Genomic DNA, 26,581 nt, shown 5'->3' on the forward strand with positions numbered 1-26,581 from the left:
TGGTCCACACTTCTTACCTATCACTTCATCTCCAAATTCTTTTAGAACGAAGCAAGAACCTCAGATTCACTGGGAACATATTGGTGAGCTAGGCAGGAGAATTCGGTAAGCCTCAGCCTCTCGCCTCCCTTGAGCTTGAGAGGGACGACTTTATTTCCCACCATTACTCTCCCATTCTCTCCTACTCTCTCCCTTACTCTCTCTCTTTTGCTTTCTTACTCTCTGTCGCCTTTTTGGACCGAGCCTCTCACCTCCCTTGGGCTTGAGAGGCACAGCCTTACTGCCAGTCATCCTCACAGGCATCTAGGGACCTGAACCACAGGATCTTTGCCTTCTGGGTTTGCCTCATCCACCATTTAATTAACTGTTAACAGGTCCAATTGTGTAAAAATATGGAATACAACCTTACTTAGAGTTTGTGCCATGGTTACAGCAGCTGCAATCCCTTCGGGAGCTCCCTGAAGCAGTAGGCTGTCTGTGCGCATACCCCTGGGTATTAGGAGGGGGATGGTTCCTCCCCACCTTGGGGGTGGGACCATCGTTCACCACCTGCCTCCTGGCGTTTGTCCGGCCCCCTCCAGAGTCCACCCTTACCCCGCTGCCACCACGCCCTGTTAGGGCTGGGCAGGCGACTCAAACTGCATGACCACGCCCCAGGGATACATGCCTGAGCAATGACCCGCGGCTTACCTCCCTGAGGTCACGTGATTGGGAGTGTTCTTCTAGGGTTGCGGGGGCCCTCCATCCCCCTAACGACAGTCACGGTGCCTCTGCCTCGGCTGCCATGTCAGCCCCTGCACCCAGCCCCACTGCCCGCTGGCCAGAGCATGTGTGGGAGGGGGTGAGGGGGAGGATGGCACCAAGGTCCCAGGGGTGCTGCCCACAAAAGGGAAGGGAAAAGAGAAGTTTTTTCTTTCTCACAAACCATCTGCCTTAATGGCCAGTGCCTGTTTTCTGAAACTTACCACCTTTTTAGGGAAAAAGGTTGGGACTTAAGTAAGTCTTAGAGCCATGAGGATGTCCATTCCAGGGGAACATATCCCAGAGCACAGGAATTAATCTATAGACTGTATAGAGAAACCTTCGGGAAGGTCACTCATCCTGGGTACCACAGATGCCAGGATAGGATACAGGCCCCAGGACTTTGGGGCCAACAGGACCGCCACATGGGGGCGTAGCTAACCCCCATTGTGGATAAAGTCAACAGGACTAGGTGGATGGGAATGCCTGGAACCGGTCCTGTCTTAGAGAGCCCCCATGGGACCTCCCAACTCTAGTGCTCCTGTCTGGTACAGGAGCATCCTCCCCATGAAGGAACCATGGGAAACACCTCCTCCATCCCCAAGGACTCACCCCTTGGTTGCAATCTGAGTCACTGGGACAAGTTTTCTCTAGATTCTTTGAAACGAAAAAGCTCATTTTCTTTTGTAATGAAGCCTGGTCCCAGTATAAACCTGAGGCCGATGAGGCCTGGCCAGCAAATGAAAGCCTCAACTATAGTACCAGTCCTACAGTTAGACATCTTCTGCAAAAGGTAGGGGAAATGGGACAGAAGTTCCTTACGTACAGCTCTTATGGCCCTGAGAGAAAACCCAGAGCTTCGCAAGTCCTGGGTTAGGGAACCTGGCCGGCTGGGACCCATTTAGGCTACACAAAAGCCCTCTGTAGTGGCACACCTGGACGAACAGGAGCCCCAGGCAGAAGACCCGAGCCCCAACACTCTTCCACCATCTTCAGCCTCTCCCCCGCCCTATAAGCCTCTTCACCCTTCCGTACCAGAAATGCAGCCAGAGCCTGTTTGCCCCCTTCAGGAAGTAGTAGGTGGGCCTCAGGGAATTACCAGAATCCACATCCCGTTTTCCTTGTCTGACCTTAACCAATGCCACACCTGCTTAGGCAGATTCTTGAAGGACCCTGGCCAGTTCACCGAAGAATTCCAGGCACTGACTCTCTCCTTTGACCTTACCTGGAAGGATGAAAATATTGTCCTTTCCCACTGCTGCACTAGTGAACAAAAGGCCCGTATTTGGGCACAGGTTCAAACATATGCTGATGAATTACATGTTGCCCAACCACATCGATATCCTTTGGGCCTGACAGCAGTGCCTCTAACGGATCCCAGCTGGGACTATCAACCAGGCCAGCCTGGTATCACTAGTAGGGATCACATGATCCTTCACCTCATTGAAGGGATGAAATGATGCGTAATTAAACCTGTTAACTATGTTAAGGTTAAAGAGATCACCCAAGGCCAAGATGAAAATCCAGCCCTATTTCAGCCCCGATTGGTAGATGCCCTCAGAAAATATATGAATATAGACCCAAATATTTCCAAGGGACACATTGTATTTGCAACACACTTCATTAGCCAATCAACCCTGTCGGAAGCTTCAAAAGCTTGCCATGGGGCCCTAAACCCCTCTCAACCTTCTTATTGACACAGCCTTCAGTGTTTTTAACAATAGAGATCAAGCTGAGGAGGAAAAGAAGGAACAGCATGATTTAAGGAAGGAACAACAGCAAGCCAGGCTTTTGGCAGCTGTCATGACGAGACCTAAGCCACCTCCTTCCTGGTCACCCTAAAAGTACCCCTAGAAGACCTCCACCAGGGAAAGGAGACAGTTTCAGCTGTGGGAGTCCTGAACACTGGAGCAAGGAATGCTCAGGAAACAGGTCCCAGCCTACACCCAAAACGCCATGCCCACTCTGCAAGAAGATGGGCCACTGGAAGAAGGACTGCCCCCAGCTCCAAAGGGAGTGAGGGTATTCCCCCATGCCAGTCATGGCAGTGGTTGATTGACAGGACCTGGGACCTCCCAAGGCTCCTGAGGAGACAGTCATCATACACGGGAGGAACTGTGGGTGACCACTGATGTGGCAGGTAAGCTTGTCCAATTTCTAGTGCACACAGGAGCCACTTAATTCTGTCCTGACTTCTCGTGCTGGGCCCCTTGCCCCTTGCCCCTGCTCTATTGTTGGGGTTGAAGGAAAGCCAAAATTAAAACATTCCACCACCCCTCTAACTTGTACCTGGGGAAAGAGTCTTAAAACTCACAAGCTCCTTGTCATGCCTGAATGCCCCAGCCCATTATTGGGAAGGGATTTTCTCAGTCTTGGGGGCAACTCTTACTCTCCCTGAAGACCAAAGCCAAGGAGTGTTTTCGGCTGGACTATGTATTATACGAGACATGAACAGTCCAACCCAAAATATCCCCCCCCCAGAAATTGAAAAACTTACAGATCCACAGGTCTGGGATCAGGGAATCCCAGGGAAAACAAATTTGTCACTCCTATAAAAATCACCTTACAGGAAACTAATTACTTCCCTTCCGGGCGCCAATACCCCATAAAACCAGAGGCTCAAAGAGGCCTCCAACCCCCCTAATCTCAAAATTCATTAATTATGGGCTTTTGGTGCCACGCCAATCTCCCTGTACTACTCCAATCCTACCTGGTCTTCTCAGAAATCCTTATCTCTGCCACCTTTTTAAAATGCAAGTTTTGAAAGAGGGTAAAGGTCTTCTCAGGAACCCTTATCTCTGCCATCTTTTTAAAATGCAAATTTTGAAAGAAGGTAAAGTAATTTTGAACTTGACTTGTCAAGGATCAATAGAAATCCTAAGTGTCTTTTCTGTAAATATTAGTAAAAAAGGTTTAGCCATCTAGACAGGTGACCTGGATTTGTTCCATCTGCCAGAAGCCCAATTTGAATCCAACTCCTTGTAAATGATGGGTTTTATATTACTGTACCTGACTCGGGGGCTGAAATTTTGAAATGGGAACTATGAGGTGTCTGTGTTTGTGTGTTCGTATGTATCTATGTGTGTTGTAGATGTATGCTATTACCAAAATTAATTCATAAAAGAGCTCTATTTCATTGGCTTAAAGGAAATTAAGTCCTTATAGCTTATATAAATACTCAGAAATATAAAACTGGCCAGAATGAATTTCAGGCTCACGTCTTCTGGGAAATATTCAATACTAGACTGATATCTGGTATTAAAGGTGGCTTAAGCTGGTTGGTCTGATTAATATAGACATGTCTTTAGAGTCATCAATGTTAAGTATAGTACTTCTGTTGTACCCAGGTTTACTAGAGGTCAAATAAGACCTTATTCCGTTACGGATTTGTCAACAAGAAAAGTAACTCGATGTGAAAAAAACATTTAAGTAGATTGTTGCGTGTTTTCAGTAAAGAGTGAGGAATGGAATTGCATTTAATTAAGGGAAAAGAAAGTCTGTCTTCTGGTTGTTTCTGGATGGAAAAAAATTAAGTGATGGATATAGGTGATAAAAGGTTTGTGGAAAGTGGACCCTGAGAAAAGGGTTTTCTGCATGGTCAGGATTGACTAAGTTTAGAATAAATTTAATTGAGTAAATGAATTTTAAAAGTAAGCTGGTGCAACACTTGAATTTGGCCTTTCTCTCTCTTAAAAGGACAAGACTGTCTTTGGTAACAGGTTTTAAGTTCTTTACCTTTTAAGTGATCTGTTCTGTATTTGTGCTTGAAATGTTTTATTGTCACTTTGGCTAAGTAACTATTGTCTCACAACTATGATCTTATTTGACCAAGTGTTTTAAATCTTTTTGACAAACTTCCCAAATACCAAATTTTAATTAAAGTTCTTTTGATTTCCAGATAACTTTGGGATATTTTAGAGGGCCCCTGAGGTATCTCAAAGAGAAGTATTTAACTAGGATTATTTTGTATGTTAAATTAAATGTAATCAGAGGTTTAATCAAGCCTTTTAAGTCTTTTGTCATTTATAGATATTTTTGTACTCTGACACTGTTACAAAATGTGCTTCATCATCAAGAAGATTCATAGGAAGGCTAAGGAAACAGTTACAACAGTTCCACATCAAGATGACGGCCCATACGGACTTAAAACAAGCTGTCCTGCCCTTGTGGCCCCTAGATCAGGCATCTAGAGATTATTTACTCCCTGACAGGCAGGGTCGACGCCCCTACTCAGCCCTGAAGCAGTTGTAGAAGACAGACAATCACCCCTCTGCTTCCCATAAGAATATGGGAGTAAAATCTCTGAGGGGGGAACGAAACAGGAGGGAAGGAGAAATGGCACAACCTTTAAAAGAATGACATGGCCATAGGACATGACAAAAACTGGTTAGAACTCACTAGATCCAAGATGGCAGAAGATTCGACTTCCAGTGGGCCTTGAGACTCATTATACACTCACTGTAATATATTAGCATGCTAAATGACACACCTACCAGCACCATGACAGTTCTGAGGCTAAGCATAAAAGGTCAAAAAGTGGGTGATGGCCCACTTCCTGGAAATCTCCACCCCTCCCCCCAAAAAACTGGAATAATCCTCCCACTCATTAGCCTATGAAATTACCCAGCCCATAAAAATGAACCATGCCGGGCTTCCCTGGTGGTGCAGTGGTTGAGAGTCCGCCTGCCGATGCAGCAGACACGGGTTCGTGCCCCGGTCCGGGAGGATCCCACATGCCGCGGAGCGGCTGGGCCCGTGAGCCATGGCCGCTGGGCCTGCGCGTCCGGAGCCTGTGCTCCGCAAGAGGACAGGCCCGCGTACCGCAAAAGGGAAAAAAAAAAAATTAACCATGCCATATTTCAGAGCACTCTCTCGCCTTCTGAGATGGTCCACATGTTTGAGTGTATTTCTATCTAAATAAATCCACTTCTTACCTATCACTTTGTCTCCAAATTCTTTCTCGACAAAGTAAGAACCTCAAATTCACTGGGAACATTATTAAGTGAAGTTCCTCAGACATATTTTAGGACTGGGGCACTATTTCCAAGAAGTTCATGTTATTTATTCTTTGCAAAATGTATTCCATTACTCCATTTGTATTTTCCCTGGGAAAATGCAGAGAGCTAATGGAGTAAGACAGGACAAATCTTTAGTCGGAAGAAGCAATCCAGGGTTGCTGGCTGAAGCTGAGGGCTGCCAGGGGCAGGGCCAGGCAGGAGCAGGTGCCTAGTGGGGCAAGGCAAATGAGGTCTTTCAAGTGGGAAAACAGACCAAGGAGGGACCTGAGGAAACACTAAAGATACAGTCTGCCTTCCAGGCCTTCAGCTGGAACTCTCCAAGGAATTTCTCAAAGTAGTAGAGCCAGGCATGCATAACAAAGACAATCAGAGGAAGAGGTACTTTATCCACTAATACAAGAGCTCGCTTTAATAGCTCTGGTAGGGAGTGGAGAACAGGCTCCTTTGGCTGGAGAGTACTCTGTTGCACTTCAGGGAAAGGATCTGCTTCTCTCAACTGGAGGGAATTCCTGTATGAAAGCTGGGTCTTAAGAGTGTTTAAATACTCTTAAGCAATAAATAGTGGAATGAAACAAGTCAATTAAAGACACAATTCACTGAGGTTGAGTTCAGAGTGTCTGGAATTTAACCATATGCTTTATTTGATGTCAACATCAAAGGAATATTTTTTTTTTTTTTTTTTTTTTTTGCGGTACGCGGGCCTCTCACTGTTGTGGCCTCTCCCATTATGGAGCACAGGCTCCGGACGCTCAGGCTCGGTGGCCATGGCTCACAGGCCCAGCTGCTCCACGGCATGTGGGATCTTCCCAGACCGGGGCACGAACCCGCGTCCCCTGCATTGGCAGGCGGACTCTCAACCACTGCGCCACCAGGGAAGCCCCAAAGGAATATTTTAAAAAGCAAATTCAAATCCATAAGTTAGTAACAGTTCAAGTTAACTGCATTAAAAAAAAAAAGTATTTACATCTATCCATACTTGTATACCCTATAACTGTAAATAAACTTTTGCATTTCAAAGCACTTGTCACTTATAAAGTGAAAGTTTTCAAAATGCTAGGTAAACTTTTGCTAATTATGACTTTTTAAAAACAATACTCCTTTGGAAGATTCTTTTTCCTTGTGCTTATAGTTGATCTGCAAACATTTCTCAAAGTTTCTGGAAACTTCTCTGGAAAAAAATATCTGGAAACTGGTCTGGAAGAAAATCATAGTAGACAAGGGCTAAGTGCAGACATAAGCAGCTCCATTTTGTAAACAAAGTTCCGGCCTTCCATTTTATTCCACTGAACTTCTTTGAACGGTCCACGAAGATGATTCCATTTGCTATCTTGTAAAACATCACTTTTTGGAAGGTCTTTACACTGGTTACGGGGAAACTGAACCATAATCTTGCTGCCACTTTCAGGGCCATTACGAACTGTGGAACAAAACCAAAAATTCAATATACTCATTTTCCAAGCTAGAGACAACAAAGATCACACAACTTCATTTTCCATGAGTATAAAAACCTTGTTTGTCTATCAACTTGAAAGTGCTCATGTAAAAGTGCTTTTCAGGTTCAATATGCTGAAAGAAAATTTACTGATTTATAGATACTAGGCTGGTATAAATACTCATGAATTACCATTTGCACTATAAAAATGTGGCAAGATGAATGTTGGTTTAGGAAAGTCAAATGTCCTATATACATTTTCAGAACATCATTATTTTTTTCTAAAATACTTGACAACCCAATCATTCAATGACTTGGTTAATATATACCTACTATGTGATAAACTCAAATGTTCAAAATCAGAACTGGAAAGGATGGAGGAAAGATTATTCCAAATATAAACTTTAGGTTTTAATGAGGCTTTATAACCCAGGAAAGAAGAAAAGAAATTATCAGTAAGGGCCTAGCAATGATCAAGCCTGCAGATTCACAAGCTCTGATCCTGTGGGGAAGAATTTCTGATTATCCATTCTTTCAAATATTTAGAGCAGGTATTAGAAAAGATCACACTAAAACCATATATAATTTTCAACTAGACAGTATGTATACATGCCTATCAAAGTGCCCCACTCATAGAAGATGTTTCATAAAACACCTCTCTGTTCCATCCCTTGACCATCTTTAGGATCAAATATTATTCTTGCATATTTGCAGCAGTATAGATATTTTATCTATGTATCTATCTATCTATTTTTGGCCATGTGGCTTGTGGGATCTTAGTTCCTTGACCACGGATTGAACCTGGGTCCATGGCAGTGAAACCATGGAGTGAAAGCACCGAGTCCTAACCACTGGACCACCAGGGAACTCCCCAGCAGTGTTTTTTTTTTTTTTTTTTTGCGGTACGTGGGCCTCTCACTGTTATGGCCTCTCCCGTTTCGGAGCACAGGCTCTGGACACGCAGGCTCAGCGGCCATGTGGGATCTTCCCAGACCGGGGCACGAACCCATGTCCCCTGCATCGGCAGGCGGACTCTCAACCACTGCGCCACCAGGGAAGCCCCCCAGCAGTGTATTTTTAAAAAGCATTTATCCATTAAAAGTTTTGGCATTTTTCAGGTAATCTCTTAGGAAAATGTGTTACCAAGCAAGACATTTTTTATAACTACTAGAAAAGAGAAGTAATAATCTGTTGCTCTGAATAACAGCTATGATGAGATAAATGCTCAGTATAATTACTGCATGAACTCACCTACTGCAGAGATAAATTACTATTAAGTAGAGTAACTGTTAAAGCTAAATGTTAAGGCCAAACTCCCAAAGGTCTCTTCACATTCAGAGAAGCAGAAAGTACCTGAAATAGCATAGTCACCATTCGGGGAGGCCACTGTGATGGCAGAGGCATTGCCAATGCTCTCTATGGGCCCAAGGCCCACGTGATTACTGAAGCTCAGGACCTGCCAGCCCATAACCTTGGCTAGCTGCTGAACTGCATGCACCTGATGCTGTGACATCTGTGAATGAAAAAGGAAACTTCATTGACAATCAGCGTGGGTATTTACTTTGCAGTGACTTGACATCGTGACTGTAAAATAACCTTCTGTTGGGGTTTTCAGTGCCTAGCACAGGAACCCTGTCTTATGTTTGAGGAATCCTCCTGTGTGACCCCTGAGGGAAGCGAACAGCACCCCACCTTCTACTGCAGAAGCTGAAACAGCCTAATACTCGCTTTCCTGTCCACTGGCAGCTGGAAGACAGGCATACAACCTGAACTTGGCCAACTGGAACCTCCCACCTGGATCACTGATTATGAAGCAACAATTAAGTAGTAGCAGGGTGTGCAGCTGAGTATCTTCCATTAACCCCCTCGAGTCCACTCTCCACCCTGCTCTGTCCTGGGAGGCTGATCCATATGGCTACACTACCAGCTTTTATAACTAGGTCCTTAGCAAACAGACACTCTTGAAATTATCCTGAATGTGCCACTTATTTCCGGTTAAGACCCTGACTGGTACACGGGGCAATTCAAGAGTGCATTCTGTCCCAGCGATGAAGGCAGTAGTGCTGGGATGGCATCAGTAGTGGCACTGCCCTGGCTGTGGTTCTATCTAGCTTCCTTTGATCCTGATCCATTTGCAAGTCTTATTCTCTAGACTTCTCATCAGTTCTGGAAGCTATTCAGTAGGCTTTCAATATGTTTCTGCGTGTATGCGTAAGCCGACCAAAGCCATTTTAGGTGCAATCAACCGAGAGCTGCCATACCTCACGAATGCATTTTTTTCCCTTGGTACCACGTAAGCAATCAGTATAAAAGATTATTGCTTCTAGGATGAAGAGTGTCAGTATTTTCAAAAAATTTTATGTGAAACATAAATATGTGTTTTATGTGAAAGATTCATTAGCATTTCAAAACCTACCCTTTCTCCCATAACTCATATTTCAATGGGTCATCACAACTCCATGAAGAAGGTAGGAAAAATACTGTTCTTACTTTACAGACGAAGAAAGAAAGGTCCAGAAAATTGTCCAGTGTCACAAAGAAGGTTTGTGATGGCACTCTCCATACTGTCCCTTAATAAGAGGAACACTTGCTTAGGGCTCAAGAGGAAAACATTCCACTTATCATTATGGAGAATGGACACTATAGCTTCGTATCTGATCTCCCTTTCTCTGGTTTTCTTGGGTTAGTAATTCTAAACTTTCACGTGGTCCTGGAGGGGTGGTATATCTTGGCTAACATGAGAAATGAAAAAAGTCTGATAGTCTCAGAACTGGTCCTGCATCTTAAATACAAACTAAGAGTAGAAACAAATCTAGGATAGTTTGTCAACACTTTCAATTAGCCCGTAGGTTGTAAAATGTGCACTAGACATTAGGTGGCAGGAAAAAATGGCTTTTTAAAAATAACTGTACTTCTTCCCCACTTTGTTCGTTCACTAGTTATGAGTGGAAGGGGCTCAAGACCTGTAGCTGTAACTGTTACCTGAGACAGAAGGAAGTCCTGCAGCTCCTGCTCCTGATGAGACAGAGTGATGACTCTTCCATCTCTGTGTACGACTCGGATCTGCTCAACTCCAATATTCAACTGCAGCTGAATGGACCTTTAGAGACACATATACTAAACATCAGAAATGTTGCAAATTACCTTACACAATGCCAAAAACCTTAACGTCAAAGAAAAAGAATATAACAGACAGTTTTGATAACCTACACCAACACCCACGGGGGAGAGTTTTCTTAGGTTCAATGGAAACCATCAGACTCTCTCTAAACTACTGTAGGCCACGAAGCAGCAGTCTACTCAGAAGGATACGGTGGGGGAAGCACAGCGTGCCAGCAGGCCAACAGCCCTTGCTCCTCTTCTACGGCAGGCCTTCCAGCTGTCAACACTGCAGCAATACACCATTGCTGCAATGAAATGAGATCCACGTTGAGAATACGTGGGACCTGCCCTGACGCAACAACCTGGTTCCTCACAGGAGCCACGCACCCTTAACAGCTCCACAGGCATGGTTTCCAGGGTGCCCACCAGAGACACTGCCCACTGTTAGAAGTCACGCCATCCTGGGAAATCCAAAGCTGTCCCCATCAGGGATTTATAATTTCTCCCAGTCCAGAACCATTTTACCAATTTGGGATCATTTCTGCCATAAGCAGTGTTGTCTAGTAACACACATGGCATCTTTCCCTATCAAGTTACTAGGAGACTAGAGCGAGAGTTAACCAAAGGTCGAATTCTCATACAGAAAGGAAAATAGGGTTTGTTAACGTCACTCTCTCCTGAAGTAATCAGCAAACAAGTCAAAATACGTACGCTCTATAAACTAAGCTAAGGTCAAACAAAGAAACCCGTAAAATAGCCAATGAATATATACGCAGATCACAAAACTCTTCCAAGCTAATTTATAAATTTTTAGCGTATGACACGTACATGAAACACAAAACTCTCCAAATCAAATAACCTAGATGAACAAATGTGGAAAAAAATAGCATTATTTCTTTCCACATTTGACAGTACCTCTTTTTTTCTAACTTTGTTTTACAGCAAATATTTAAGAATAAAGCATTTTGGCAACTACCTATATAAAACTGTAATCTTGATGAAGTTTACATATTTCTTTCCAAGAAAAAACACAAAAATTCAGAAGGCTTAAAGGAAAAGACTTATAAATCTAACGAAATTTTAAAATTCTCCTTTTTTAAACAAAAAGAGGAAGAGGGATTTGTAACCACTTTGAAAAGCAAATTGGTAACATTAATCAAAATTTTAAATGTCCTTATCTTTTGACACAGCAGTTACACTTGGAGGAGTTTATCCTATAGATATGCTTACATATGTACAAATTATTTTGCTGGCATCCAACTAAAATGGTCAACAATAGAAAGTTGGGGAGCTTTAAGAAAGAGAATTACTTTCAATTTTAAATAGCATAAGATGACCCCACCAGCTACAGAAGATGGGGAAAAGGGCATTCTACACTTCCTTCTACTTCCTCTCCTGTCCTGATTCTATCAAGGCTACATTATCACAGACCTTTCTTCACAGAAGTTTAGAACGTTTACACTGGATTCTATAACCATAATCCCATAGTTGTTTGGTCTTAGTTCTAGATGTAAATAATTCAATGCTGATCAATTTTTTCTTTTCCTCTCCTTTGTGCTCACTAAGTTTTTATTATGGAAAATTTTAAACACACACAAAAGTATAGTATAATGAAAGCCGATGACCCCGTCACCTAGCCTTAACAGTTAAAAACGTACACTAACTTTGTTTCATATATTCAACACTTCCTCTCCCACCACACCCCCAAGGCACCCCAATTATTTCATTATTTCTTTAGGTAGAGGGGGAAGAAAGCCATGATCCACTCCACCAACCTTTTCCAAGAAGTTTCAAGACTGATTTCCTTTGCATTGTATACTCTTTTCCCTTCTCTATTTGATCTTTAAATCATGTTCGTCTACTATCTTTCATTTTTATAAAAAATGAGAATTAAAACATCCCTATTAAAATATAGTGTTATTATACTATACATTATTATAGTATATATTATTATATTCCCCGACTCCTGAGGGTGGTGATTTCGTTTCCAGTTGTGTTTTGCTCACTGAGAGACCACTGTGGCTAGTTACGTCGGCCTGAAATAAAGCAACTAAAGCTTGAAATATAAAACATACAGACCCTGATAAACATACTCACTCTCTCAGACTGACCTGGAGGAGGGGACTCAGCTCCATCTTTCTAGTTGTTAATTTTCAAAGAGGCTGAAATGGAAGCCCAAAATGTCTTTCATGGCCACCAGCTAATTATATTAACAGTTTTACTGCCCACAGTTTTACTGATATAATTGACAATGTCATTGTATTCGTTTAACGTGTACAACATACTGGTTTGATATTTGTATATATGGCAAAATGATCACCACCGTAAGTTTTTTTAGCATCCATCACCTCACATAGTTGTTAATTTTCTTTTTCTTGTGATTATAACTTTTAAGATTACTCTCTTATCAACTTTCAAATATATAATAGAGTATTATTAACTATAGGTTCCATGCTGTACATTACTTCCCCAGAACTTAATTTATCTTATAACTGGAATTTTGTACCTTTTGACCACCTTCACCAACTCCCCACCACTGCAACCACCAATCTACTATCTGTATATTAACTTGTGATTTATGAATATAAATCAAGTAGACTGCTCCTCCAGGAATGCTGGGGACAAAAGTCATTAAGGGCATAATCATGAACTGGATTAAGACACAGGGGTTGTTTTAGGCACACTATGGAAAGGATAGGCTCTAATATAAACGGCCCTCCTCACCTCAAATACCCCAGACTAGCCACAGCCTCTAGGCAAGAACTGAAGCGGATCGGAGTCTGAGGAAGCGTGGCAGCTTTCCGCTCAAAGCTGGGGTTCCTTCCTTACCACAGCTCAAATATGTGACATTTACCTAACAGAGACTATTTTAGACATTCTTACATCTTTTTTTTTTTGGTTTATTTGTTTTTTTCCTGTGTATTTTGGCCGCACCATGCGGCATGTGAGATCTTAGTTCCCCAACCAGGGATAGAATCAACGCCCCCTGCAATGGAAGCGCGGACTCTTAACCACTGGACTGCTAGCGAAGTCCTTACCTTTCATTCTTAAAAACACTCTATAGCTGACATAATTTACTTGCATGTTATGCCACCCTGGCAAATAAAAACCAAAATCTTGATATAATCACTCAGCAAACATCAATACATAAAAAGCAACTTAACATATTAAACAACTTCTTTTTGATACTTACTTGCATATTTGTTCATAGCCTTGTGATGTGATTAAGACTTTCACACTAGATTCATAAACATCATTAATATTTGACCAGTGAGCCTGTATCTGAGGATCTTCAATGCGACTTGCTAAGCTGTCAATGGTTGCAGCAGTTCTTTTAAAGAAAATAAGTTAAAATTTTTATAAAGTTACCATATAAAATAATAAGATGATAAATCACTTATCAGTTTTACGATTATTTGAAAAACAGATGACTACTTTTTGAAAATACCATCATTTGAAAAGCAAAGATTTGAAAGAAAGGTCAGATGTAGCTCTGATGTGCTGGTTCTCAGTTTCACATCACGGCACATTCTCACGCCACGTTGATTTCCTTTTAACTCCATTTGTTTTCTGCCACTCAGAAAATCTTACCAGAACACAAGTGAGAAGTATACTTCCAGGGTACTAACCTCAGCTCTGTAAAGAATATAAATTACTCATAATTTACTCATAATTACTCACAATCAATATCAGTACTTGATTCCTGGTAACAAGTGACTTGGGACATACCCGCACCTGGAATTATAATTCCATTACTGTCATGGAATTATAATCATTTTCAAGAGAACCTAGAGAGACTTATTGCACAATTAAAACCTATACTCCAGGAAAGATAAATATGGTAAGCATAAATGAAAAATAAGACCCTTCAAGTGATAAAAGATAAATATGGTAAATATAAATGAAAAATAAGATCCATACAGCGATAATTATGTACCAACTGCTATAATAAGTGCTTTCATGAATTATTTTAACTTTACTAACAATAGTAGACACTACTATCATTACCTCCATTTTTCAGAAGGAACAAAAGCAGTTTAGCAATGTTTAGTAACTTGCCCAAAGTTTGTAACTGTTTGGGGCACAAAACCTGAAAGTCTAACTCCAGAGCCAATAATCTTTCCTTTATATTTTATACACACTAATGAAAAGCCACTGCCTAGAACCAAAGCATCAAATATGTAAGTTAACCAAATTACTGAGATCCTCAGTTTCTAAAATGTGATTCTAGCACTTCACTGGAAAGAGAAGGAAAAGCCAGAAGGAAATGGAAGAAATGAGAACAGCCCCTGAGGACAAGGGGTTTTTACACCAACAGGCTTGGGCTTTGCTCTTTTATCCTGCTTCTGCTCTAGTACTGGTTTCTTTCAATCCATTTTTAACTTTACCTTCTTTTTCTGTGATTTGTTTCCCTGGCAGTGCTTCAAAAATTTTTACAGCAGATAAATATGTATGTGAGAGTTTTGATCTCAGTATTATATCTATCAACAAACTGGGAATAAAAAAGTATCTAGCAATTGAGAATTGTTAAACGAAATCATGGATTAGTCACACAATGGGCTATTACACAGCTATTACAATATCTCTGAAGGCAGGGTATAAAACTTTATGATACCAGATTTATTAAAAAATAAAAAAGATACACATGCCCTGACACATATACTGTTGACCCATGAACAATGGGTTTGAAATGCACCTGTCCACTTATAAGAGAATTTTTTTCACTAAATAATTACTACAATATGCACAATCTTTGGTTGGCTGAATCCACGAATGCAAAACCTGGGAGAAGGAGGAACTGCCTATTTGGTGGCCGACTGTAAGTTCAACTGTATAGAGAGGGTGGCACCCCTAACCCTTGTGTTGCTCAAGGCTCAAATGTATGTAAAAATATATGAACATGTTAATTGTATGGAATTATACAGATGGGTTGATACATTTGGAACATTATTTCTATATATAAGGGGAGAAAAGGTAATATTTTTAAAACTTTGCTGCTTCCAAGATTACAACTACTATTCAGAAATTTATAAGTGTTCTAAAGATAACTTTTTCCATGCCCTTCATTTATTTCAGGGAATATTTAACTTTATGGTTAATCAGAAATTTGCAAGATTAACAATATACTCAAAATAATAGCTTTTATAATGGAAAGTAACAACAATAATCTAACATATAATATTCTTACTGCTTATAAGGAACTTCTGTATATACTGTTCAATTTGATCCTAAGACCAGACTCGTATACCCCCAGTTGCCAGAGAAATAGAGGGCCACAGATATTAACTAACTTGCCCAAAGTTACTTAGCAAGTCATTGAGCCCTGGCTTAAATGCATCTTTTACCCTAAACTCCTTACTCCTTTCACTGTATCATGCTGTTGTCTCTAACATGTCTTCCTAATTCATTTTACTAAGTTTCCATTCTGAGACCAAAGACTAATATACTAATAAAACCATGACTGTATTAACAGGAAAAAAACAAAAATCAAAAATCAAATGTCATTCACAAAAACAGTGTGCCCACACCTGTTGAGTACCACCAAGGCGCAATCGTGAATGAAGTAAAAACAGACCTCTTCACTAAGCGCCCAATAATAAAATAGAAGAGCACCCTTTAGCATTTGGAAGTGAGACATTCATTTAGGTCCAATCATGCAAGTTTTTTTTGTAAATGATGTGTATGGAAGAAAGAAAATGAGCTTTGGGGTTACATAAACGTGGGCATAAATCCTGATTTTGCTAACCTTTTAGCTGTGTAACCTTCAGCATGTTGCACAACTTCTCTGAACCCCAATCTTCTCATCAGTAGAAATGGGTTAACATGATCTGCCCCAGAGCTAAGGATTAAATAAGTCAACATATAGGAAAGTGCCGTCCAAAGTCCTGAAATGTGTGACAACCAAAAAATAGGGAAAGCTTCAAAAAAGGTTTAAATCAGTTCAGGAAGAGCATCCCATGGACGGGTTACTGAAGAAAGTTTGGTGTCCCACGGCAGGTCCCCTAGTCAGTCACCTTTGGAAACATTAGTGCCAGTGTTAGAAACAATATATTAAGTTACATGGGCAATGGCGCTAACTAAGTCTTCCCCAAACTTGACAGGACCATCTACGACCATAAACTCTTCTACCATAGCCACTTCCATCTCCCCGGAAAAAAAATTAAAGCATGCCAAAAATAATGTAACTAATAAAGATAACTAACAAAGGAAAAAGGACTGCAATTTCAAAGAAAAATAGTAACTCTGTCCTTACCTACTCCTCAGAAATATATGCTTTGCTTGTTTAATTATTTTTTCCAGGAGCCCTTCACTTGACTGTATTGAATTAATTTCATTTTTATCAAAAGCTTGAGGACCCGAAAGTCTCATTCTCTTGTGGCCGAAAGGTGCACTTGCTGGATGCGGCATCATGATGGAACTCAAGGTCTGTTTATGAAACTGTAACAAGAACAGCCGTTTTAAACAGCCAATACCCACATATTAACTACACAATGTTCGATCAAAACATGGCTCACATTTTGGAAACATGAAAGCAATGGATCTGAACCACACATAAAGGCAGTCTTGGCACACAGATAAATGTTAACATCTACTAGGCCACATTTAATGTGAGTTTGTAAAGAGAAGGGTCCCTCTCAAGCTGAAATCAATAGATAATTATTCCACCATACCCTAGATTAGAGGTTCCCAAACCTGGCTACAACAGAACCATCTGAGGAACATAAAAAAATACTGATTCTTGCACCACCACAAACGACTGAACCAGATTTTGGGGTGAGGCAGAGAAGGCTGGAATATGTACTTCTATTAAAAGATTTTCAGGGGAGTCTTTTGAAATTATCCTAAACTGTGAACCAGCACTCTGGAAACATAGTTCTAGATGATGTGTAAGTAGAATACATCCTGAAATAACTCAAGTAATCCTTTTCACGGGCTCTGGCAAGATATTTTCCCTGATTACCCAATCAGAATACCCTCTAGCATGCATTTCTTACACCTCTCTATAAAACCTGTGGTGTACTTCTGCCACTAGAAGCTATGCTTGGAGACACAGACTGTATTCTGATTATCTCTGTATTCCCTGAGCCCATAGCAAGGATCTTTCACAGCACAGCTACTGAATGTCATCGCTATATGAATAATGAGGACTCAGCAGAGGGGAGTGTGTGTACATTCACTGCTGTGGATACTCTTACCACAATGCAAGGAAAAACATTTACTTCATTACCTCTCTAATCAGTAGATGCAAATTATGCTCTAGGACATAAAGATGGTCCTCTGGACTTTGCTTCTCAGTAGCAGATTTTTGGGATTTCTTATCATTTGAAGAATGGCACAGAGAAATAGATAACTGCAAGCCTATTTATAAAAATAAGGACAGATATAAATAACCTATAATATGGAAAGGCACAAACTGTTTTCATAAAGTATAATCACAGCCCATTCTCAAAAGATACATTCTGAACTTTAAAAGGACGCTTTCGTGATCAACATTTTTACACCAAAATGACTACTCATGAATATAATAAACTACCATATATTTTAACAATTCAAATTCTGTTCACCTACAATGTGGCTGCTGACTTTGAGCTGTGGCTAAAGACAGGTGAACGGAAACTATATGTTAATTTATTTCTTCTAGATGTTAAATTAAAAACAAAATGAAACACAGAGTTAACATCTGGTCTTACTGACTAGAAGACATATCGTTCCCTGTTCCCATGAGAATCAGGATGAAATTTTTCACTCCTAATACCTATTCCCTTGACAAGATCTAAGAAGATACTCAGAATTCATGTAAAAAACAAGTGCAGCTAATTACAAATTGATCTCTAGGTAAGTCTAACTGCTTTTGAATAATATTTTAAATTCAATCTCTACAAATTTAGGAATATTATGGATATTTAATTATGCATTTTCTAAACAGAAACACTAATTGGAAAACATACATGCACCCCAATGTTCATAGCAGCATTATTTACCATTGCCAAGATATGGAAGCAAAGTAAGTGTCCATCAACAGATGAATGGATAAAGAAAATGTGGTGTATATACAATGGAATACTACTTAGCCATAAAAAAAAGAATGAAATTTTGTCCTCTGCAACATGGGTGGAGTTTGAGAGTATTATGTTAAGTGAAATTAGTCACAGAAAGACAAACACTGTGTATCACTTATATATGGAATCTAAAAAATAAAACAAACTAGTGAATATAACAAAAAATAAACAGACACACAGATAGAGAGAACCTAGTGGTTACTAGTGGGGAGAAGGAGGCAGGAGGGGCAATGTAGGGACAGGGGATTAAGAGGTACAAACCACTATGTATAAAATAAATAAGTTACAAGGGTATATTGTACAACACAGGGAATATAGCCAATATTTTATAACAACTATCAATGGAATATAACCTTTAAAAATTGTGACTCACTACGTTGTACACCTGAAACTTATATAATATTATACATTAACTATACCTCAATAAAAAAATAAAAACTAGGGACTTCCCTGGTGGCAAAGACTCCACGGTCCCAATGCCAGGGGCCTGAGTTCGATCCCTGGTCAGGGAACTAGATCCCACATGCATTCCGCAACTAAGAGTTCGCATGCCACAAATAAGCCACAACTGAGGAGCCCGCCTGCTGCAACTAAGACCCAGCGCAAATAACCAAATAAAAAAATAAATAAAATATTTAAAAAAATAAATAATTAAAATAAAAAAATTTTTTTTAAACTAAGCATTTTCTAATTGACAGCTCATTTAGACAATAAGACAGGATCCCTGAGAAATCTTCCACAAATGGTGCTGGCACAGACACCTCAAAGCAATTGTTACTCAATAACAGCCTTGCTAGGACAAACTTTAACTTATATTGTTTAAAGCCCAGGAGTGACACTACTGAGGACCCAGAACAGAGTCAGCAGTGCAGACTGTGTTGCATACTTCATTGGCTGTTATTACGGACCTCACACTACCTCTTTGCTCTAACTGTTCCTTCAGCACACCCAAATAGCTACCCACTCTGTCCTGTTCCCCAAACCACAAAGTCCTAATTATAAATCTCAAAAGGGTAGGCTGCACTTACTTGGAAAGGGCTGAGAGATAATCTGGTTTTTCACCACAATGTGAGGGATCTGTGATTTAATTTGAACAGCTTCCCGAGAGAGCTGTGCAAAAATTTCTTTACATAAGAGAACATTTTGTGCTGCTTCTAATTTCGTCTGCCAATGTGGGGAACCTGAAAGACAGGGACATACGTATATATTAATTAACTAATTATATTAGGTATTAACTAGCTTAAATGATGATTTGGATACATATGACAAAAGTTTAGAAAACAGTGCGTTATGGCATATAAAACATTTTACTTCTTTTACACAGAGAAAACTGGTAAATAAGTTCAATCTTTAAAAAAAGATCACACAGCTATTCACTAATGGTTAATTAACAAATTATAAATACTTACATTTCCAATTGCTCTTATTCCTAAGTACCTATTTTTCCTATCTATGTTTATCTTCAGTTCATTTGTAAATATAAGCTTAGATAAGACCAGAAGTCAGAGGATAGAACATAACTATACCTGGTTTGGATTTAGGCAAAGGTCGTTTGAAGAGGTTAACTGTGCCAAGATCACCTATGTCCGGAGCCTGTTTTTGAATTGAAACCTATGTGATGATAATAACATGAAAAAATGTTAGCACATCAGCTTCTGGGCTATTAGTAAGAAATTACTTGAAAAATACTTTGACAAATACCTTGATATATGCAGACCCCTCTAAATCACTAGGAATCTGGACATCAAGGGGACAGTAATCTTCAGGTATTTTCTTGTCCAGATCAATATCTGTATTCTTTATTACTTCAAATGTACCATGATGGGGAAACAGAGATCCTAAAGGCGTATTAAAAATAGCAAAATGAAAACCAGTTAACATGTTAATTTAACACAAATTATTAAGTGTATAATAATATTTCACATACACATCACTGAAGCATAAATTAAGTTCCTATGAAAAACGTGTGTTTTGGGGGAAGGGAGAGGCATGGTAAACAAAAGGAAGTAAGGAAGCAGGAGAAAAGAGTTATTTACCTTAAAAAAATAACATGCCTTAGTCTAATGGTATCATAATAATATGAACTCTACAGGCCATCCAAACTGTTTTATTCAAATGGAGTTCTGACAAAATGAATATAATTCTAGAAGATACTTCCATAAATTTAAACTTTGGAGATTAAAAACTTCTGGAGCTCAGTCTCTGTAATACGGTTGCAATTAAAGGGTTCTGAATTCAGTAAGAGAAGGACAAAAGGAAAGTGTGTATACCACCGTTTTTTCAACCAATTCCTAGACTTTCATGTGATATCTTTTTATGTAGGGCATAAGTTTGGGATAGTTGTTTTGGGCTGCTGAATTACCAGAGGAGTGGGTAGATAAATGTAACTGCTGTTTTATAACAGGGGAAGATGTTCAAGATTTTCTTGCAGTTAAAACCAGAATGTAATCAAATCCTTTTATAACACAGGTGACTATCCCATAGAGAGAAATTAGGTAAAGTTCTTGCACATAATTATTTGTTGGGAAGAGCTTACAGTGTTCAAAGCCAGATAGCACTGCTTCTACAGACTACCTAATGTAAAAATGTCTTTGTCATCTCGAATTCATCTTTGTGATAGAACTTTACCTTCAGAATTCAAAATTTCCCAATTCACATCAACGTTAAGGCATGTAGGTCCTCCAGTACTTAACTACCTCAATTTACCTTCCTTTAATTTTGGGATAATGATGGCTTGCTCTGACAAATGAATCCTTTTAAAATATCACTCTACTATTGTTACCCCAGTGATCACAGCCAGGGCTCCTTGCTTTTTTATCCCTTGACATTCAAAGTTTTTACCCCATTGAACTGTGACTCATAAACTTTTCCTGTATCCTCTGAATATACTTCAGCAGCTTGAAGACAGTACCATAATTACCTCGAAAAACCTGCTATTATATATCATAGCTCAACAACAAAGAATGTATACCAAAAGATATTCAAGATTAAACTCTGATATACTTCAACAAAGTATATTCCTTAAGTTAGTGTTGCAACCCTGGCTGAATAGAAAAAGGAAGGCGAAGTGTTTTCACCACTGTTTCTCCTCACCCAGGATATGAAAACAGCTTAGCAGACTTTAGGGAGAAAAACAGAATAAGGAAGAATAGAGAAGTTTCTTTTCTCCATTTATGCCCAGTTTTTGAGGGTTACTGGTAAGCCTGTGATTGAGAACTCTAACCCTACCTCCTTATTTCTGACTTAAATGTCAATTATGGTTCAGGGTATATGAGCACATAAACCCTATCTCTAAACTTTCAATTAAATGTATCTAAAGTGTTTCCAAATTGAATATAAACTATTTATACATATATTTACATAGGTTGTGATAAGGGTAATTTTAGCTTTTTCAGGCTTATGGGCACAGAAATTAAAACTTCAAAACGTAACATGTAACTGAGAAATAATATTATTACAGAAGAATATGTGGGAGTTCCCTGGCAGTCCAGTGGTTAGGACTCGGCACTTTCACTGCCAAGGGCCCAGGTTCAGTCCCTGATCCAGGAACTAAGATCCCACAAGCCATGCGGTGCGGCCCCGCTTCCCATCCAAAAAGGTAACATTACAACCTACCATTTATAGTTTTTGAAAAACTATATTTTAAACAACAATCTATACCTGCACTTCTGTAGCTCAGATCTCCAAGAATTTTATCTCCAACTTTTCTAAGTTTCCAGTGTTGCCGCAGTCTCAAAAGCTCAGAGTTGAAGTCTCTTTGTAGCTTATTTTCTTGGTTTTCAGTGACTGATTTAGTCAGTCTTTCTGCCCCCTTCAGTAGGATTTGTGCTGCTCCCGCAAGTGACTTCTTTTTAGATATCAACTGCAACGTCTGAGGATTCTATCAAAAACAATCCAAAAGTGTAGCTCTGTATTATTTTTTAAATGATTTTAAAATGATACACTTTTCTCAACAATAAAATACCTACTCAAGGGAAAATTTAAAAATTAAAGAAAAGCACGGAGAAGGGCGAAAAGCACATATAATAATTTTTTTTTTTTTAAAAATAACCGCAACCTATTTCTTTGGTCAACTCAAATAAAGATTTGTGTTAAACCAAATCACCACAGTGGACTATAAATCAGAACTTAACACTGCATCAACCTGGCCCAGCCTAGGTTAGGTTCCACTCTCTGTACTGCCATTCCTCTCCTATGTATGCCACTCTCCCCCCGACCCACACGTACACTCTTTCGAGGCACTCAGTACACTTCAGATCAAAGTCCATAACTGGAAAACTGATGAGAAATCAAAATCTATGTATTATATATATCCACAATCACTACCAATTCATGGAGACATACTTCCAAAAAGCCAAGTTTAATAAAAGTTTTCTGGCTGCTGTATAAGAGTCAAAATAATAAAGTTTCATAAAAATGTCACAATTTTTTGATAATATTACAGTACCGGATTTTGAGTTTTTGGAGAACTCGAGAGTTAATCTTTAAATCTTCATCTGGACTTAATTTTGCATTTAAGGAAAAGGAAACAATGGGCACACAGTCTAAAAGATGGTCCCGGGACTTACGAAAATTGCACCATTATTCAATCAAATCCCACAAATACCTGTTTTGGAGGAAGTGCATCCTGAGAGACAGGATCAAGAGTCATAAATTTTTTATCCCTAACAATACTGAGAACGTCATAGAGAACACACATCTCTGTCAGGGCACTTCTCAAATTGTTCCTCACTGAATCCCAAGGCCAAAGGGAAGGTTGAAATTTCACCAACCCTAAAAAGAGAAAGAAAAAAAGAGAAATACACAGGTATTAGTTATAGAAGGCTCATTTAGAGGTTTAAAAGTACTAAAAGAAGAAATAATGAATTCTATTTTAAATTGTTCCCTATTTTATCTCATTCTCTCCACCCTTTCTTTAATCTTGGTTAACATTTAAGTTAGTATTCCTACAATGTCAAAACAAATATGATATCTAATTTCCTAAGTTAACTCTAACATTACAACATGATAGGCTTTCAACCTGTAAAATTTATGCAAGCCTTCTTAATAACTTTTTTTTCTTCCAGCTTTCAAAACCTGAAAAAGTAATTGTTGAGTTTCCAATACACAGAAAAGTACAAAAATAAAAATGACCTATAATGGCAGCATTCAGATAGTAAACACTAGTAACACATCTTCCAACCTCTTAATCACTTTTAAAAATTAAATTTCATGAATACAGGCTCATTGTACAGAGTTAAAACAATAGAGTTATAGAGTAAAAAGTGAAAGTTTCCCTTTATTCCCCACCCCTAATTCTCTCCCCTCCTGACAGGCAGTCACCATTAACAGTTGGGGCGTACCCGTCCAAATGTTCTCCTATGCATTTACATACATATACTCCCATTTTTCTGTTGCTTGCTTCTCCCCGCCACCCCACCAAGTTAATATGTCCTAGAGACACTTCCAGATCTACTTCATCCTTTTAACACTGTATGATATTCTGGAACATCGGTGTACAGTAAGTTTACTCATTTCTGTTTAATTGTCATGGAGATTGGTTGCAACAACGCTAACAGTGGTAAACATCTTGAACACACATCTGTGTATACGTCAACTTTTTCTGTAGGTTAAATCATTAGCCATGATATTAGTGGTTCAAAAGAGATACACACTGGCAGTTCCCTGGTGGCCTAATGGTTCGGATTCCAGCTTTCACTACCATGGCCCGGGTTCAATCCCTGGTGAGGGAACTGATATCCCACAAGCCGTGAGGCGTGGCCAAAAACAAACAAAAACAAGCAAACAAACAAAAGAGATGCACATTTAAAGATTCTGATACATACTGAACTGCCAAACTGTCACCCAAAAAGGCTCTAAAGGGCTTCCCTGGTGGCGCAGTGGTTGAGAGTCCGCCTGCTTATGCAGGGCACACGGGTTCGTGCCCCGGTCCGGGAAGATCCCACATGCCGCGGAGCGGCTGGGCCCGTGAGCCATGGCCGCTGAGCCTGCGCTTCCGGAGCCTGTGCTCCGCAACGGGAGAGGCCACAACAGTGAGAGGCCCGCGTACCACAAAAAAAAAAAAAAAAAAAGGCTCTAAAAATTCACATTCCCAATACGAGATATTAACAATCTTTTTAAATTGCTACTAATCTTATGCATGAAAATAGTATCTTAATGATATTTTCATTTGCTTCTCCCTACTAGTGTGAGATCTGAAGTCTTTCCTCTGTGAGCAAACTGTTTATATCTTTGGCCTATTTTTCCAATGAATTGCCTTTTTCTTTTCAGTTTCAAGGGACTCTTTGAACATAAGGGGTGTCAACCACTTGTGTGTCATATGTGTTGCATATACTTTTCCCAGTCTGTCATTTATCTTTTTACTTTGTTTATGGCATATTTTTCCATTATTATTTTAAAATTTTATGTAATTAATATACCTATTATTATACCTATCTTTTCCTTTATAATGTCTGTGTTTCCTATCTTGCTTAAGAAGATCTCTCCTAATCCCGAAGTTATATGATTATAACTTCTTTCCAATATTTTGTTTTATTCTCTTCACTTGCATTTCAATCCTTGCGGAAATACTTCTGTGTGAGGTCTGAGGTAGTATTTACCTTTTATTCCCAAACGGATCCCTAATTGTCCTAACACGACTGGCTTGAAATGCCATCTTTAAATGCCCATTTACACAGGGTTTCTTCACATAACTAATTCAAGAACTGTTAATGTTTTTTTATTCTTGACAATAAGAATACAAAAACCACACATACTTCTATAATTCTCTCCTAACTAGTTTTATTTTCCTTATAATCCATTTACTATATAGCATCCAGAGTGATCTTTTGTAAACAAAATCATCTGTCTACTTAAAATCCTTCAAACTTTCAGCTGTCGTTCTAATAAAAAGCAAATGCTTATCCTGGCCTACTGGCTCTATATGATTTGGCCTCTGACTACCTCTTAGATCTTATCACATATTCCAGTCAATACAAATCTCCTTTCAGTAGGTGTTACTATAATCATCCACCTTGCACAGGGAAACAAAGTAACTACTCCAAGGTCCCATAGCTAATACGTATCACAGCCGAGATGTGAACTACAGGGCTCTGAACCAGGGTGTGCCACACTACAGACGCTCTATTAAAAACGTAAACACTTCACCAGTGACAGTGTCCCTCAAGCGCTCCCACTCAAGGAAACCTGCAGAAAAATAAGGAGTATTAAGAGTCATGCAGTGGCCTAAATTGTCCAGGTGACGAAGAGCACAATTAATGTTTCGCGTACCTGCGTTCGAAGTACTTCCACGCACAGCATCTCACCTGGCGCAGGAGAGGCAGAGTGACATTACCTGGGCGGGTACCGGGACCCCCAGACCCGCCCAGCAGACTCGAGCAAAAGACACGGGCCTTACCTTCCTCGTCGTCCTGATCCGCGCTGGACCCGGCGCCCGCCCAGTCCTGCGCGTCGCCATCTGCCCCCGTCGCCTCCTCCTCCTCGGAGCCCGAACCCTGGCTGAAGTCGATCCGCTGGGCCAGACGCGCCAGATTCTGGGACATGGACAGCGGCTGCAGGTACGTCTCAGTGCCATCCAGGCCCACCTCCTGGACCTGCTTCTCGCAGGCAGACTCAATGCTGATCCGCACAGCGCGCACCCCAGACATGCTGGCGGCGTTGGCAGGACCCCAGCGCCAGCCGAAAACCGAGGAAGTATGTGCGCCTCTGTGGGGAGCCGGGAACCCGGGAACCGCACCTTGGAAGAGCTTTTGGGAAACCAAACGCTGCTCTAGAGCCGGAAACAAAGACGAGAGCGCTGAGACTTCCCCAGAATGCACTGCAAGCCCCTTCGCGGTCCCCCCTTCCCCCCTCGTTGGAGTCTCGCGGAAGGAAACCGGCGGACACGGGAACTCTGCACTTCCGGACGGGCGCTTCCGGTGAATCCCACTACGTCGTCCGGAGAAGCTTCCTGGTCTGTAAGAGGCGTGGCTGGCGGTGGGAGGGTGGGATTCGGGTGCAGAGAGCTTGGGGAGGCGGGTCCCTGGTGTCCACCTCTGTTTTAAGTGTTGCTTGTTGGAAGGTGATGTTGGATAGAAGGATGAAGACGACCGAAAAGAGGCAGGGAAAAGGAGATGAATGGGCCCCTGGATCCTAGCTACGAGAGGCCCTCTGAGAATGCTGAGATTTGAGGGCTTACACCTGGGGTAGAAACAACATGTCTGAAGAGTTAGAAAATAAGGGCGTAGTTT

The 26,581-nt window shown here is 40.4% G+C and overlaps 1 protein-coding gene across 1 annotated transcript; it reads right to left on the reverse strand.

Moving 5' to 3' along the window:
- Window positions 1-998: 998 nt before the first annotated feature.
- On the reverse strand, window positions 999-26,184 carry MED17 (mediator complex subunit 17). The gene is made up of 12 exons (XM_060018096.1): window positions 25,750-26,184; window positions 22,960-23,126; window positions 22,014-22,233; window positions 20,055-20,191; window positions 19,880-19,964; window positions 19,382-19,534; window positions 17,522-17,652; window positions 16,547-16,731; window positions 13,487-13,624; window positions 10,174-10,291; window positions 8,545-8,704; window positions 999-7,176 (listed from the first exon to the last, which is right to left on the reverse strand). Exons 1-12 carry the CDS (start codon window positions 25,997-25,999, stop codon window positions 6,965-6,967), a joined length of 1,956 nt encoding a protein of 651 aa, XP_059874079.1. The 5' UTR covers window positions 26,000-26,184; the 3' UTR covers window positions 999-6,964.
- Between the last annotated feature and the right edge of the window lie 397 nt (window positions 26,185-26,581).

The sequence above is a fragment of the Delphinus delphis genome, chromosome 8 (genome assembly GCF_949987515.2).
Source record: "Delphinus delphis chromosome 8, mDelDel1.2, whole genome shotgun sequence".
Lineage (NCBI taxonomy): Eukaryota > Metazoa > Chordata > Mammalia > Artiodactyla > Delphinidae > Delphinus > Delphinus delphis.